General features: G+C 36.1%; 1 protein-coding gene across 3 annotated transcripts in view; it reads right to left on the reverse strand.

The window, feature by feature from the left end:
- LOC139970781 (uncharacterized) overlaps positions 1-13,972 on the reverse strand; it is a 133,064-nt gene that overhangs the window by 12,776 nt on the left and 106,316 nt on the right. For 2 of the 3 annotated variants that reach the window (XM_071976772.1, XM_071976770.1), the window contains exons 15-26: positions 13,562-13,742; positions 12,992-13,120; positions 11,888-12,051; positions 10,479-10,571; positions 8,970-9,023; positions 8,333-8,541; positions 6,676-6,788; positions 4,384-4,583; positions 2,080-2,242; positions 1,571-1,799; positions 504-718; positions 102-208 (exon numbers count right to left, since the gene is read on the reverse strand). In XM_071976772.1, coding sequence (XP_071832873.1) covers positions 102-208; positions 504-718; positions 1,571-1,799; positions 2,080-2,242; positions 4,384-4,583; positions 6,676-6,788; positions 8,333-8,541; positions 8,970-9,023; positions 10,479-10,571; positions 11,888-12,051; positions 12,992-13,120; positions 13,562-13,742 — 1,857 coding nt within the window. The remainder of the gene's footprint in view (positions 1-101; positions 209-503; positions 719-1,570; positions 1,800-2,079; positions 2,243-4,383; positions 4,584-6,675; positions 6,789-8,332; positions 8,542-8,969; positions 9,024-10,478; positions 10,572-11,887; positions 12,052-12,991; positions 13,121-13,561; positions 13,743-13,972) is intronic. The other variant, XM_071976771.1, reaches the window with a different exon arrangement.

The raw sequence follows: 13,972 nt of genomic DNA on the forward strand, positions 1-13,972 counted from the left end.
TTCCTATTAGGCTTTTAACAAGGAAAATTCAGGCAGGAAATACAGGTTTACAAATATATAAATAAATAAATTTTAAAAAAGACAGAGAGAATCATTTTTACCTGTACAACATCTTTTTCCAGTTCTTCTGTCTCTAGTAAAGTATCTGAGCTGGTAGTCTGAGATGCTTCCACTCCACTATGTACTGGTTTCACACCGAGTAGGTCACCTGAAAATTTGCATAATTGTATTATTTTGAATACATATTTGTACTACATATGTTTTTACTGCATAGTTTTACCACATATATTTATGTGTTTTTACTCCACAAGTATATGCATGGCTAAGAGACTCAATTTGAAGTAATTCAAATGATTTCCAAGCAATAAATTAACAATTTTCGGTGTAGAGAATTAAACCTAAAGTTATTAAACAATAACTTGAGTTATTTTTACACAAGCCTTTTACTAACTTCATCTCTGATCTTTCTATATTTTTTCTTAAAATGTGAATACCAGCAATACCTTGTAATAACACTTCAGGAACTTGGCCTTCACTTTGTTGGCTAATCAACCATTCACCGGCAGAAATTTCTCGTCCAGACGTCTCTGTGGCCGTGACGTCTGGTGACGTGGAGGAGGTGCTACTCTCCGAGCTTGGAAGTGGGGTCTCTTTGGTCTCTGTAGGAGGGGTCGGTGGGGGTGTGGTGTCGGCTTCAAGTGGCGGTGGAGGAAGAGGACTGTAAACAGCAGGGAAGAAAAATACTAACGTATATGAAAAAGCTCTTGACTTAAAATAAATCAACTGTTTCTGCATTTGCCATCATTATTACTTTCTTTGCTACGATATCGATTTCTTTCCATCTATTCAAAGCAAGACTGATATTTTAATTCAGCAAGAGGTTACAGGCTGGAATTTTTCATCGATTTTGACCATGTCAAGTCATCTGGCAAAAAATAGAGAACGTGACATGAGAAGCAATCAATCATTCATCCACCCGTCCAGCTGTCCATCCGTCCGTCCATCCGTCCATCCATTCAATCCATAACTGTTTTCACTGCATACAACTAACCAAGTACAATACTGAACATTGAACAGCAACCCCCCCCCCCCCCCCTCAAACGACAATAATCCATTACTTAACAGAAAGGCTTTGTAGCTTCTTATTTATTGTTACAAGCAAAGCTGAAACCCAGGAAATAACATACAGACACGACTGCCTATATTTTCCGTCAGCACTTTACAAACCTAATCTTGGCTAACATTCTGTTCTAGCGAAGTATTCATGTTAAGGTTGAATGAAATAGGTCAGAGAAGTGTTTATTTCAGCTATTTTGTTACTGAGGATACATCTGGTGTTTGCTGCTGATTTGTCAAATTTATGCAAATTCATTTCTGAAAGGGTAGACTTGTATATCCATATAAACAGTTTTTCATATTTACAAGTAATTTGTACAAACTGGCAGCTCAATTAGTGCCAAAGATAAAATCTTTCTTGCAACATGATTCCTTTGCAGAGTGGACTTAAAGGTTGCTTCTTGCCTTACAAGAATGATTTTATTTTGATTTGATTTATTCTCTAATATGGTACCTGAGACGTGGGGTCTCTTCCACCAGTATTGGTGAGCAAGGAGGGGTCTCCTCCACTGTCAGTGATGGTGTCCCAACGGTACCCATACCTCCCGTCAATAGAGGAGGGCTGTCACAGGATGATAGAGGAGGGGTATCTATGTGTCCTGGTTCACTGGATAGGGCACTGACAGGTGGTGGTGTCGTTGATGGGGTACCTACAGGACTACCAGGAGCGGCCAGTAGGTCATCTGAAGAAATGAAATTATCGCGTAATTGATACTATTATCATAAAATATAAAGAACACATTTTGTTAAAAATATCAGATGTATGCATTTAGATTTTGGAACCAAATCTTGTGATGAAAAAGTCTTAAGTCTTTGTATTACTTCATATCTTCATGTCCCTACATTACAGACATCGAGAAAAATAGCAAACTGAAACCAAAACAGGAAACCAAAGTAAGAGGGGGTTAAAAAAAAACATAAAAAAGATGGAAAAGTGCTATTTTTCATTTTCGGAGTGATTACCTGGTTCTTCAGGAGGAATCTCAGATTCATTTTCTTGCGATACGTCAGAATAGCTTGGTTCTGGTGTTTGTAATTCCCCATGATGCATCACTGGAGGGGGACTACCGATAGGTGAGTGGGGTGGCGTAGCCTCCGGTGTATTCAACTTATGACGTGGTGAAATCTGAAGAATGTATAAGAGAGAAAATTCTCTAACAAAAGATAAACTTTCCTTTCTGATTAGTTTAAACTCATGTCGTTCCTTGCAGCATTCTTCTTGTATTCTCTTAACATCACAAGGCTGAAATTTAATTTTATAAAATGAAATTTATAATAGGAAATTGTCTTTATCTGGGGGTTATCAAGATATTTTCCATAACATCGGATGTAAAACACTTTAAAGGTATCACCAGTCCATACACAAAATCATATAGCTTAATAAAGAAATGTAGAAAAAAATACACTTTACAGGTGGGCATATTCCAATCCAGAAACAGAGAATCATGAAAAGTTTTTAATGAAAATGCCTTCATTAACAGATTTCTCTGCCTAATATGATGATGTTTTCTCCTTAATATCTTGATGTTCACTTTGCAATGTCCGAACGCTGGGAATACTAAAACAAAACACTTCCTCTCACACTTAATTAGTGAATTATATTTTGGTTATGCAGTGCTGCTTGTGAAGCTAGCATTTGTTTTAAACATTGCTATGTATTATAATATAAATAAGTTTAACAAGCGATCACACTCAAAGATATTTAATCAATAAGGTTTTGAAATGACGTAAAGATGCCTTTTGGAGGTGCTGTACTTAAGATAAAACTCAATTCTCAAAGGACGTAAAGCTCTATAATAAACACAGAAAGATAACGATAATGTGAGTAGGATCTTAGGATGTCCTCAGTACTAGCTGTAAACACTCTTATTTTAAAGTGGAACTTGGACAAATTTAAGTTGAGAATACAAAGTAAACAAATCCGTGAAATTGTTCACAAATCCACAATGGAGATATACAGATGTAACACTCTTTACTGATACAACACTACTACAACACTTTTACAAAACTACTACAACACTGCTACCTTATACAACACTACTACAACACAACTTCAAGACTACTACAACACAACTTCAACACTACTGTACTACAACACTACTACAACACAACTTCAAGATTACTACAACACAACTTCAACACTACTACCTTCTACAACACTACTACCTTCTACAACACTACTACAACACAACTTCAAGATTACTACAAAACAGCTTCAACACTACTACAACACAACTTCAACACTACTACCTTCTACAACACTACTACAACACTACTACAACACTACTAACTTCTACAACACTCGTACAACACAACTTCAACACTGCTACAACACTATACTACCTTCTACAACACTACTACTTTCTACAAAACTACTACAACACAACTTCAACACTACTACAACATAACTCAAGATTACAACAACACAACTTCAAGACTACTACAAAACAACTTCAACACTGCTGCAACACTACTACCTTCTACAACACTACTACAACACTGCTACTTTCTACAACACAACTTTAACACTGCTACAACACTATACTACCTTCTACAACACTACTACAACACTACTACTTTCTACAACACTACTACAACACAACTTCAAGAACACTACAACACAAATTCAACACTACTACCTTCTACAACACTACTACAACACTACTAACTTCTACAACACTACCAACCTTCTTGTGTCGTGGTATCATGTTGTATCAACTTAATATACTGAATTCTACGCCCTGATAACTGCTGTTATGTCACTTTGTTTTATGATTTAGTAGGCATGTACCATCTGCTCTTTGAAATCAGCTGGTTGTATTTGTGTACCACAATGATGCAACCGTAAATATAGACGTCAAACCAAACTCTATCATTCTAATTCATCATTGAACAGTTGTGACTATTGTTCCATGTGTTTTGCCTTTAATTTTACTGCTTCACCAAAATAGGTACAACTGGCCAGTCTTTACTTAAACTAATACATCTGCTATGAAAGGGTTGAAGGCCTAGGACAAATGTTGCCTTCAGTTCCCCCCACAACCTTTCCCCCACCCCCTCCCTCTCCCCTGTGATGAATTTCACTTTGACAAAATTGGATCAACTAGCTGGTGATTAGCTTAAGGAGCTGCATACGACAACAACTTCTACCAACAAAACTACCCCAGACCTTAACTATTAAAGTGTTGACATTTATCTTGGAAAGTTTCAAACTTTCACATGGATTCTAAGTGTTTGTTGTGCTATAACATTCCTGCTGCCACAAACCTCTTCTTGAAGATGTTGCGATTCCTGATCGACGGAGCGTAGTTGATTCCCGTCTCTGGAAATGCTTCTCTGATGTTGACCTAGCATCTTGGCGATGTCTTCCTCAAGTACCTCTCTGACCAATGCTGCCACAAGGTCAGAGTTCACTGGCTGACCGGCATCAACAAATAACTGGACCCCTCCACTGCCAATGGCATCCACTGATTTGATAGAAAAGTTGTAAAGATGTGCAATTAAAAGACTTATTTAGCCTATGGTGATATTAACCTGTTATTACTGGAATCTTTTTCAGCTTTATAGAAATGAATTTACTTTGATTTTGAGTGAACTGTGCACATGTTCAAAGATGAACCAAGTTTCAGTAATTCAAAATTTCTGAAAAAACACGGGAAAAATAAAATATAAAAACGATTTTCACTCTTCCACATCATGAATCTATGTACATAGCATTCATGTTTTGGTAAGCTGTAAGCAGAGATTCCGAAACCATTTATTTAAATGAGATAATGCATTACTTCATGCATATTCACTACTACTGTAGCAATGATGTTATTACCATTTGCTTTGCCGAAATTAAACTGTCGGCCGATACCGATCCAATATCAATAGCAATAAAAAATATTAAATAGATGTAGCCTAACATTATCCCATATCTGTGTAAAGCCCCTCTATATTTCAATCATATCAATCACAGCACTTTTGTGATAAAGATAATTTTTATTTTATAAGACAAAAATATGGAGAAAATGACAGCCCATGCAGATCAACCGAGAGGTCTTATTCAATGTGTTTTAATGTACATACTTTTTTAACCTTTCTGTGCATGATAGCTTTCAGATAAAAAACCAAAGAAGCACTTAATTCCATATTAAAATTAATTTACTTCAGTTGTGAATTTCTTATAGAAAATTGCCTTATTTTAAATACTTTTTAAATTTTGGTTTAAAATATCAAGCAACTGATCTGAGAGGTCAATTGAGACCCAAACAGAGCAATTATGAGGTTCAACAAATTATTTCATTCAATGTCCAAGTCTTTGTTTTTTTTCTTTCATTTCACTAACAAAGCTTACAGCAGTCAGTTGCGGGTTTCCTTCAGACATTAGTTTATCATTATTGTGTCATCATAGCATTAAACTGCACAACTTGCCATGAATCAAGCTGCTTGTATCAAATGATGTTCTGACCTATCACTTGACAACTTCAAAAATACTACTTTTGAGTATTGAAATAGTTTCAATATTACTTATTAAATACCAATGCACTGTATTAATCCTGGTCTGCCTCGGGAAACAGCAATTGATTATGAATTCTACAAATTAAACATACTGACTGTGTTAGTTCTGTCAGTTCTCATGGCATGTTCTATCCCAAATCCCGCTTGGGGCTAAAAACTTTAGTAATATCTGAACAGCTGACTTTATATGGTAATAAAGCTCCACGGTGGACAGGTGTTGACTTGCAGCTTACAAAACGTGACTGTAGTTTATAATGCAACTGTGACCTACATTTGGGTTAATATGCATCGTAAGAATATTCATTGGTTTTCAATCCCCGAATCAGAGGCCTTATGAAAGTAGGAATGTGGTTGTTTAGTATATTAGTATTGTAGCTACAATGTGGTGTAGTGTTGAGTTAATAATATGTTACATTATGGTATATACCACAGCTCATAATGTCTGTTGGTCAAGCAAAGAGTATATAACTCCATTGATAGAAAGAAACAGCGTGGCATGGAATGAAAAGTATTATAAGAAGCTGGTATTTTTGATAAAGATGCGCTACTTGTTAAGATCATGTCTTAAAGAGAATCATCATCTCTGGTATAACACAGGATATCATCTCCGGTATAACACAGGATATCATCTCTGGTGTAACACAGGATATCATCTCTGGTGTAACACAGAATATCATCTCTGGTGTAACACAGGATATCGTCATGACTTACCGGTATGACCGGTGTAACAAAGGATATAATCTCTGGTGTAACACAGGATATCCGATGTAACACAGGGTATCATCTCCGGTGTAACACAGGATATTATCTCTGGTGTAACACAGGATATCATCTCCGGTGTAACACAGGATCATCTCCGGTGTAACACGGGATAACATCTCCGGTGTAACACAGGGTATCATCTCTGGTGTAACACAGAATATCATCTCTGGTGTAGCAAAGGATATCATCTCTGGTATAACACAGGATATCATCTCTGGTATAACACAGGATATCATCTCTGGTGTAACACAGGATATCACCTCCGATGTAACACAGGATATCGTCATGACTTACCGGTATGACTGGCATGCGGTAATGATTCTTCAGGACTGACCGGTCGCTGTTCAGGACGAGATAATCTGCTGTGGAACTCACTAATCATCTTAGCCATCAACTCTTGCTCTATCCTGCAAGATTAGAAACCATACTAAATATCTTCTTGTGGGGCCTTGAGAATGAAGGGGGAGTGTGAGAGGTGGGGGAAGGTGGGGGTTCAGGGTGGTAGAAGAAGTGCTGAATAATTTTTCTCATGAGCCAAGGGATTATTACAAATTGGTAGACGAAATTGACCAATAGGGTGGTGATGATCTAAATATTAAAATAAACTAAAATGATCATTAAAAAATTGTTTGCACTAAAATACTTTGTTCATGCTGATGCTAATGCTGATAAAATTGGAATAAAACTTCAAAGCTTTGGTGTTTATATGTTGGAATGATATCTAATACTTACAACTGTTGTCAGAAAACTTTATTTTCACACTTTCTAAGAGGTGATGCACTGAAATATTACAACAAACCATTTATTTGCTCTCGTATAATATAATGAATCTGATACAGGTGTTTTCTAGGACATGTGTGGTTTTGTTCATGACAGGTAATAGTAGCATACCACTGAAGCCTCTGTGTCAGCAGGGTTCATTGATAAAATTGACTTCATTATTTATCTTATTTATATGTAAATCATTGACAGAATATGGAATGGAAAATCATATACGCCTTTTGAAAGTAAACATAAATATACGCTGAATCAATAATCCTTCTTCATCTAAACATCTGCCATATGGGAAGAAATATTTGTGTTTTATCATGTTTGTGTCTTTCCTGTATGCATATATATATATGTACGTGTGTTGTAAGAGTGTGTGTGTTTATGTATGTAGGGCTCACAACTGGTGACATGGGACAAAAGAAATTCCTGTCACAAGTTGTTGAATAATAGTGAACAAATAGTCATGAGTTCAGTGTTGATGCTTTCCACTTTGTGAAGCGCCCACGGGCCGTTACTCGTTTCCTGGAGTGGCGCTATATAAATCTACATTATTATTATTATTCGCACACATAAAGGGTTTGACTAAACAGAAATGTCAGCTGTAGCTAATACAACAGAGATAGTTTCTTTAAGTGTGTGTGTGTGTGTATATATGTATACTTTATTTTTTTTGTTTTAATAAAAAAAAAAATTAAAGTTTACTTATTCCAATATCAATATAAATTTATAAATAGGATAAGAAGTACATAAAGGAAACACATAATTACAGTGATAAGTTAGAGGTTAAATTTGAAGGAAACAAAAGTATACTAAAGATATCAATATTGAATATTAAAATACTTCAAATGATTATAACAAGGGTTCTAAAACTCCATTTTGGGTAAAAAGTGCAGCTCTGTTAACAAAGGAATTTCTAAAAAGTGTGATTCTAAAACTTGGAGTGATTTGAGGATTTCTTAAACTGTATTTTGTATTATTGCACAAAGAGGTCAGTTCACAATGTAGAGGATGATCTTTGCAGGCAAGTATATTTTTGGCGAGTCTAACAAAATCATTTCAGGCTGCAACATTAACCGTACTTACAAGAACATCACAGTCTAAGCAAAATATCACAGTCTACGCAAAATATATTTGTTGAACCAGGTTATTTCATTCTCTGGTGTTTAGTGACTCTACATACCATTCTACTGCTCTGTGTTCTAACAAATCTCTCCTCTGTAGATGAGCTGCTATATCATCAGACCTCGGCTGCTGGGGTGGAGGACGAGGAGGAGGAGCCTGAGGTGGGAAAGGGGGACCGTGGTACTCCCTCCTCCTATTGTCATGGTGACCTTGAAATGAGACTACCCCAGATGAAGCAGGGATGTCATCTTCCTCAGATTCACTGAGCTATACAGAAGAAGAAGAAGAGATTTTAATTATCATTTTCCATATAGAGATGTAGACAGTGGATCTTTGACATGAGCTTACGTTATTCATGAATTCTAGATGAAATCAACTCGGACAATCCTTTATTGATTTTTAAAGTACGGTAGTTGTTAACTTTCAAAACCACTTCCAAGTTTTCACAATTTCTTCTTACTTTTAAAGCTATCAATAAAAGTGATGATATATCTCCCCATTAAAGGTGCAATTTGATGTATTTTCTTTGTTAAAATACAATTAAATTTCCATTCAATTGTGCTGACTTACATGCATGGTGAGCTGAGAATTACCCAAAATCCCAATTTCGATATGAAAAAGGATAAAAACCCAACAAAAATACTGTAGAATATGTAGAATAATGTAAACTCAAATCAAAATAATATTTGACCCACCTCATCTTGATGTATCCAATCACGACCACCAGGAATATCTTGAGATTCAAAATCCTAAATATTAGATGAAAATATTACAGATAAAACATTCATAAAAAATTGTCTCACTTTAGATGTTAGTATTATCTAATAATCTCTAATCAGGGTTATTAAGAAAGATTGAGAATAGTCAACTGGTAGATACGTAATACTTGTTAACAACATAAAATTGTGGATTTTGTAATCATCCAATGACATGTACAAAGACATATACTCTGAATCCGAACCCACGACTGTCTGATGGACTATCACGTACAAACACTAAAGAACTGGCCTAAAACCTATCCCTTTGAAATACTCACATTCATACATTATGTATGTTTGTATTTGAGATCCTCCTGCAAGCAGGAACTTGCGACGAAGCCATCATTGGCTTATCAAAGCCACAAGCTGACCGAAGTCAGTCTCTTACATTCATATTTAATGTCCATGATTATGAATTGTCAATTGTCAACAACTCTGTAACCGGACGACATGCATTAATCTTGGAGTGACTCGAACTGGGGACCTTATGATTGAAAGGCATCGGCGTTAACATTATGAGTGTGGTTTTATTAGACAATTCTCTTCTTGTGTCCCCATCTCATGTAAGTTATTGCACTCTGGCTATATTCACCAATGTTCCCACATTTTCCAACAAATCAAATCCAGATGTTTTTGAGACCAAAAACATATTTTATAATGTATTGTGAATCCTACACACTAAATGAGGACATGATGTTAGCCTACCAACGAGTAGGCCTAACAATGGTGAATCTTGCAAACTGCATGCTACCATGTATCGTTAAACCAGGGATCCATAACAACTGACTGGTTAAACTGAATGATTTTACGCAAAAATACATATCAAATGAGAGTATACATCCATAATTGACCCTTATGGGTAAAAAATTGTTTTCAGCAAAAACAGAAACCTTTCATAATATCATAGACTGCATTTCAAAATTTAAGAACTTTCTAGACCCAGAAAATACTTTTTATCATTTTCGCTACTTTTTCCCAACTTCCTTCATACAGTGTGTACACCATGATATGTCCTGTGAAGTCCATACATGCTCAGTTAATACATTTCTGTAATAAAGTGAGCAGCATTGAGATGTCATTATCTCATGATAATAAAAATAAAATCACAAGGTTTATAAAACTTTTGTGAAATCAAACTTGGTTTTAAATGTCCTGTACAACAAATGACATTTCACAACCAAGAAACAACTCTGTTAATTATAATACGCTCTAACTTTCAACAAATTTGTAAAAAGTTGTTGTTTCTTCAGGCTGTGGATAAAAAAATACAGTCATTATTTGATTGCAAATCAACATGGCATCTCTACAGTACATGTTCCAGATAATCGTGGATTGAGAGCTATGTACATGCCAAGAATAAAAACGTTTTTTTTTATTTAGTACAAGTCAAAAATAAGAACACTTAACTCAGATTCCCATCTCTAGAAAACTATCCTAAATACTTACCTCAAGAGGAAGCGGAGGAGGAGGGGAAGATGAGATGACTTTATCCTCTGATACAGAAGAGACCTCTGTATCAATATCAATCGGAGGGAGATGCTGTGAGGATAAGAAGAGGTTTTGAGGGATAAAGAGTTTATCCTAAGCAAGGAAACAAGTCACTTGAATTAGAATAGAGAAGTCTACAGTATTTTGTTTTTCTGAGAGACTCAAAATACCTTGATATGTTTACATCTTGTTTGGTTCCTTGATGGGGTCCCCAGAGGGGTTAAAGGAGTACATTAGAATGATCATTATCAACAAAGAATGAAGAAGATAGCAAGCCAGCTCTTCTTTTGTAAACAAAGAACTCTGTTTGGACAATGAGCTAGTGAGAGAAGGTGTTTGGGAAGGTGGATATGTATACAGGTGACTTTTGACATCAAATTACAGATACTTTGGAAGAGAACTAACTAGGTAGTTTAACCCGTAAGCAGTGACTGCACTGTGAAGGTAACAAGAGTGCGATCATTGTGTGTAGACGACAAAGTGGAGAGTTATCTAAAACAGCGGTCTGCAATATTTTTGGCCCACCACCCGGGATCTTCTATGAGGACTGAGTCATGACTCACCGGACATCGATCCTTCACAATCTATATTCAGAATGCACCAAAGCTAGCTTAGACAATGGACTTGATGTTAAACAAGTCTCTCTCAGTATCTCTGAAAACTGTGTATAATTTATCTGACATCTGGAAAACCTTCCGCAACCCACCCACCAAAGTATCTCCCGGCCCACTTATGGATCATGCCCCATATTTTGCAGACTGTCACTCTAAAGTATGTCAGTACACAGAAACTTTTTGAGATTTCCACAATGTCTTCCCCTAAATATAATCACGTTTTTTGGCATTAGTGTCACCAACCAGACTTGTTATAAAGTCTGCTCTCTGTGAGAAAAACTACCTATTCAAACTGTCAACACTTATATTAGGCTTGCAACAGCTTTATGGAAGCCTCTTTTCATAAGTTTGCATATAACTTGACATAAGGTAAACAATGCTATGTTTTCAACAAACTTATGCTATTTACCAGCTGGCTCTATGGGTGCTGGCAAAAACACAAATGCTTCATGGTGTCCATGTAGAGCAAAGCATTCACATTAATCAAGGCCTCATAAAGGCTATTTTTAACAAAAGCTAAAATTCCAGTGAATTTTGCTGTTTGCTTGTAGGATATAAAAAGCACTGGCCTTTTGCCTGCCAGTAAAGACACATTTGATTTTTAGGAAGAAACATTTTGATTTAATGGCTTTTTTTTTGGCAAGATGCTAAAATTGTGAATTTCTAACCCTTTAATCTTAGGTAATAAATAGTAAAATTTAGTTTGAAAATTGAGTTATAATATTATAAATTAAAAATGCAAGTCGCATTAACCTTTATCTCTAGCTGGGGTTTCTGGCTGACCACGTTAACCACGGCTACATTATTCTGCTTCTGATGAGTGTAAATCACCAACGGTTCTCTTCTTTCTCCTCCGAACCGCGGAGAGCCTAGAGGGATGGCCGTATCCCTGAGTCTATCAGCATTTGCAAGGTATCCTGAAAGTTAAGAAGGATGTACACATGTTAAATGTAAATTCTAACCATTTGTAAACCAAACCTAGCCTTAAATTCACTTTCCCTCACTAAATGTGTTTGTGACTATTTCAAATCTGACAAAAATACAGATAATAAATTGTCTTTTGGCAACTGCTTGTGTTTACAACTTGCAAATTGTATTCAATCTGCTACAAACTAGTGGTGTCATTTACCATCATCAAAGGCACGATAAGGTATCTGAACCTGTTACTTCACTTCACCAAATTTGCAAAAAAGAAGAAAAAAAGATGAAATTAACCAAGACACATTTAATATGTGGGACACAAACACAGGGCCATCCAGAACTAGGTGGGGCCCAGAGACAGTAACGCCACCAGGACCCCCTTATCGATGTCTTATCCTTTATCCTATAACTCTCTGGGCCCCTAATTGACCCCCAGACTGTAGTGCCTATCCCCCCCCCCCAACCAGGCCTACACAACACCTTGTGCATTTAATTCAATGCTTGATAACTGGTTACAAGGTGTCAATGTACATTACCTTATCTTCACCTTTGGATTAATACTGTACCCCATGAAGCAAAATTCTAACCAAAAGGCTGTTTTAAGGACTAGGCAGTGAGAATTAAAAAATTGGAACAAAATTCTCTCTAAAAATGTTTCTTTTCATCCAGTTATTTAGTTTAGTTTAGGTTCTTTGCCTTGTAACTTACAAATTGATCTCTAAACTGATCCACTTTTGCAATAGAAGTTTTCACCTTCGCTCTATTTATTAGAAACATTTTATTGAATTAAAAAAAGAACCATTTAATCCCTCAGCTGGTAAACCCGTCACCTCCTATTCAAACCCCCCACACCCCCCTCCCCCTTCATCAGCCAACCTCCTGTTCCTAACCCCATTCTCACAGTCCTCCTCGTACACAACTGGGAACAAATCATACTTTGATAGACTTCTTCTTGACTTTCTTCGTTTCGTGGTGACATCGTTTGTCCAGCAACCGGTTGTTGCACTTGTACCTGAGGTTCCGTGTATCTCAAACCGGTTTGAGTTTGAGAGGCACGCGTGTTTACTGCCGAATGCAAGTAGAAAAGATCAAAGCAAATAGGATAATATCTTAATTTGAACACACAATCTTGTACCGGTCAGAGGAGAGCTATTTGGTTGAACAATGGTCCCAAACATTTAAAAGAAACCCTGGCTTTTTAGAGGAATAGGGTTTTCTTCCCCTCCTTGTTTTGAACGATTCCAACTTATGTTTTACATTTCTACCATGCTTTATTCAAATTAACAAACAATTATTTTAAACTTAATATTACAGTTATAAATAATACACTAAAACCATATTAATACCTTATAAAACTTACACTTCTAATACTAATATTAATGATACTAAAACTAATAAATACTAATAAAATACTAATACCTTATTTATAATATATCATACACTTATAAAATTAATAATACACTAATACCTTAATTCCACAAGATTTGATATAAAAAGGGTCTTTACCATCTTTGGAAGGGGACATCTTCACTCGTTTGGTCTGGGGGCTCTGGTTAGCTATTCGGAGGTAGGGCGCATCCCGAAGGGTTGACCTCTGACCTTGGAAGAATAAGCTCTGGCCGTAGATCCTAGATAGGTATCTTTCATCCTTATAGCTTTCAAGAGGTCCAGGGCACTTTATTGGTATCTAGAAAAATATAAACAATATTCACAAAATTGTCAAGGAAAGAAGAACACAATGAACATGATACTGTTTAAATCATCATCATCATCATCATTATTCACAATTAGGTTAAGTTTTACAAAATTTGTTAATGTAGTCAGAGAATGTTGACACCTTCAAATTTCAGTAACAAAAAAACATGGCTGACTGTGTTTCCTTCTCTATATCAAACTTGGAAACATCTGACAACTTGG

This window comes from Apostichopus japonicus, chromosome 8 (assembly GCF_037975245.1).
Source record: "Apostichopus japonicus isolate 1M-3 chromosome 8, ASM3797524v1, whole genome shotgun sequence".
NCBI lineage: Eukaryota > Metazoa > Echinodermata > Holothuroidea > Aspidochirotida > Stichopodidae > Apostichopus > Apostichopus japonicus.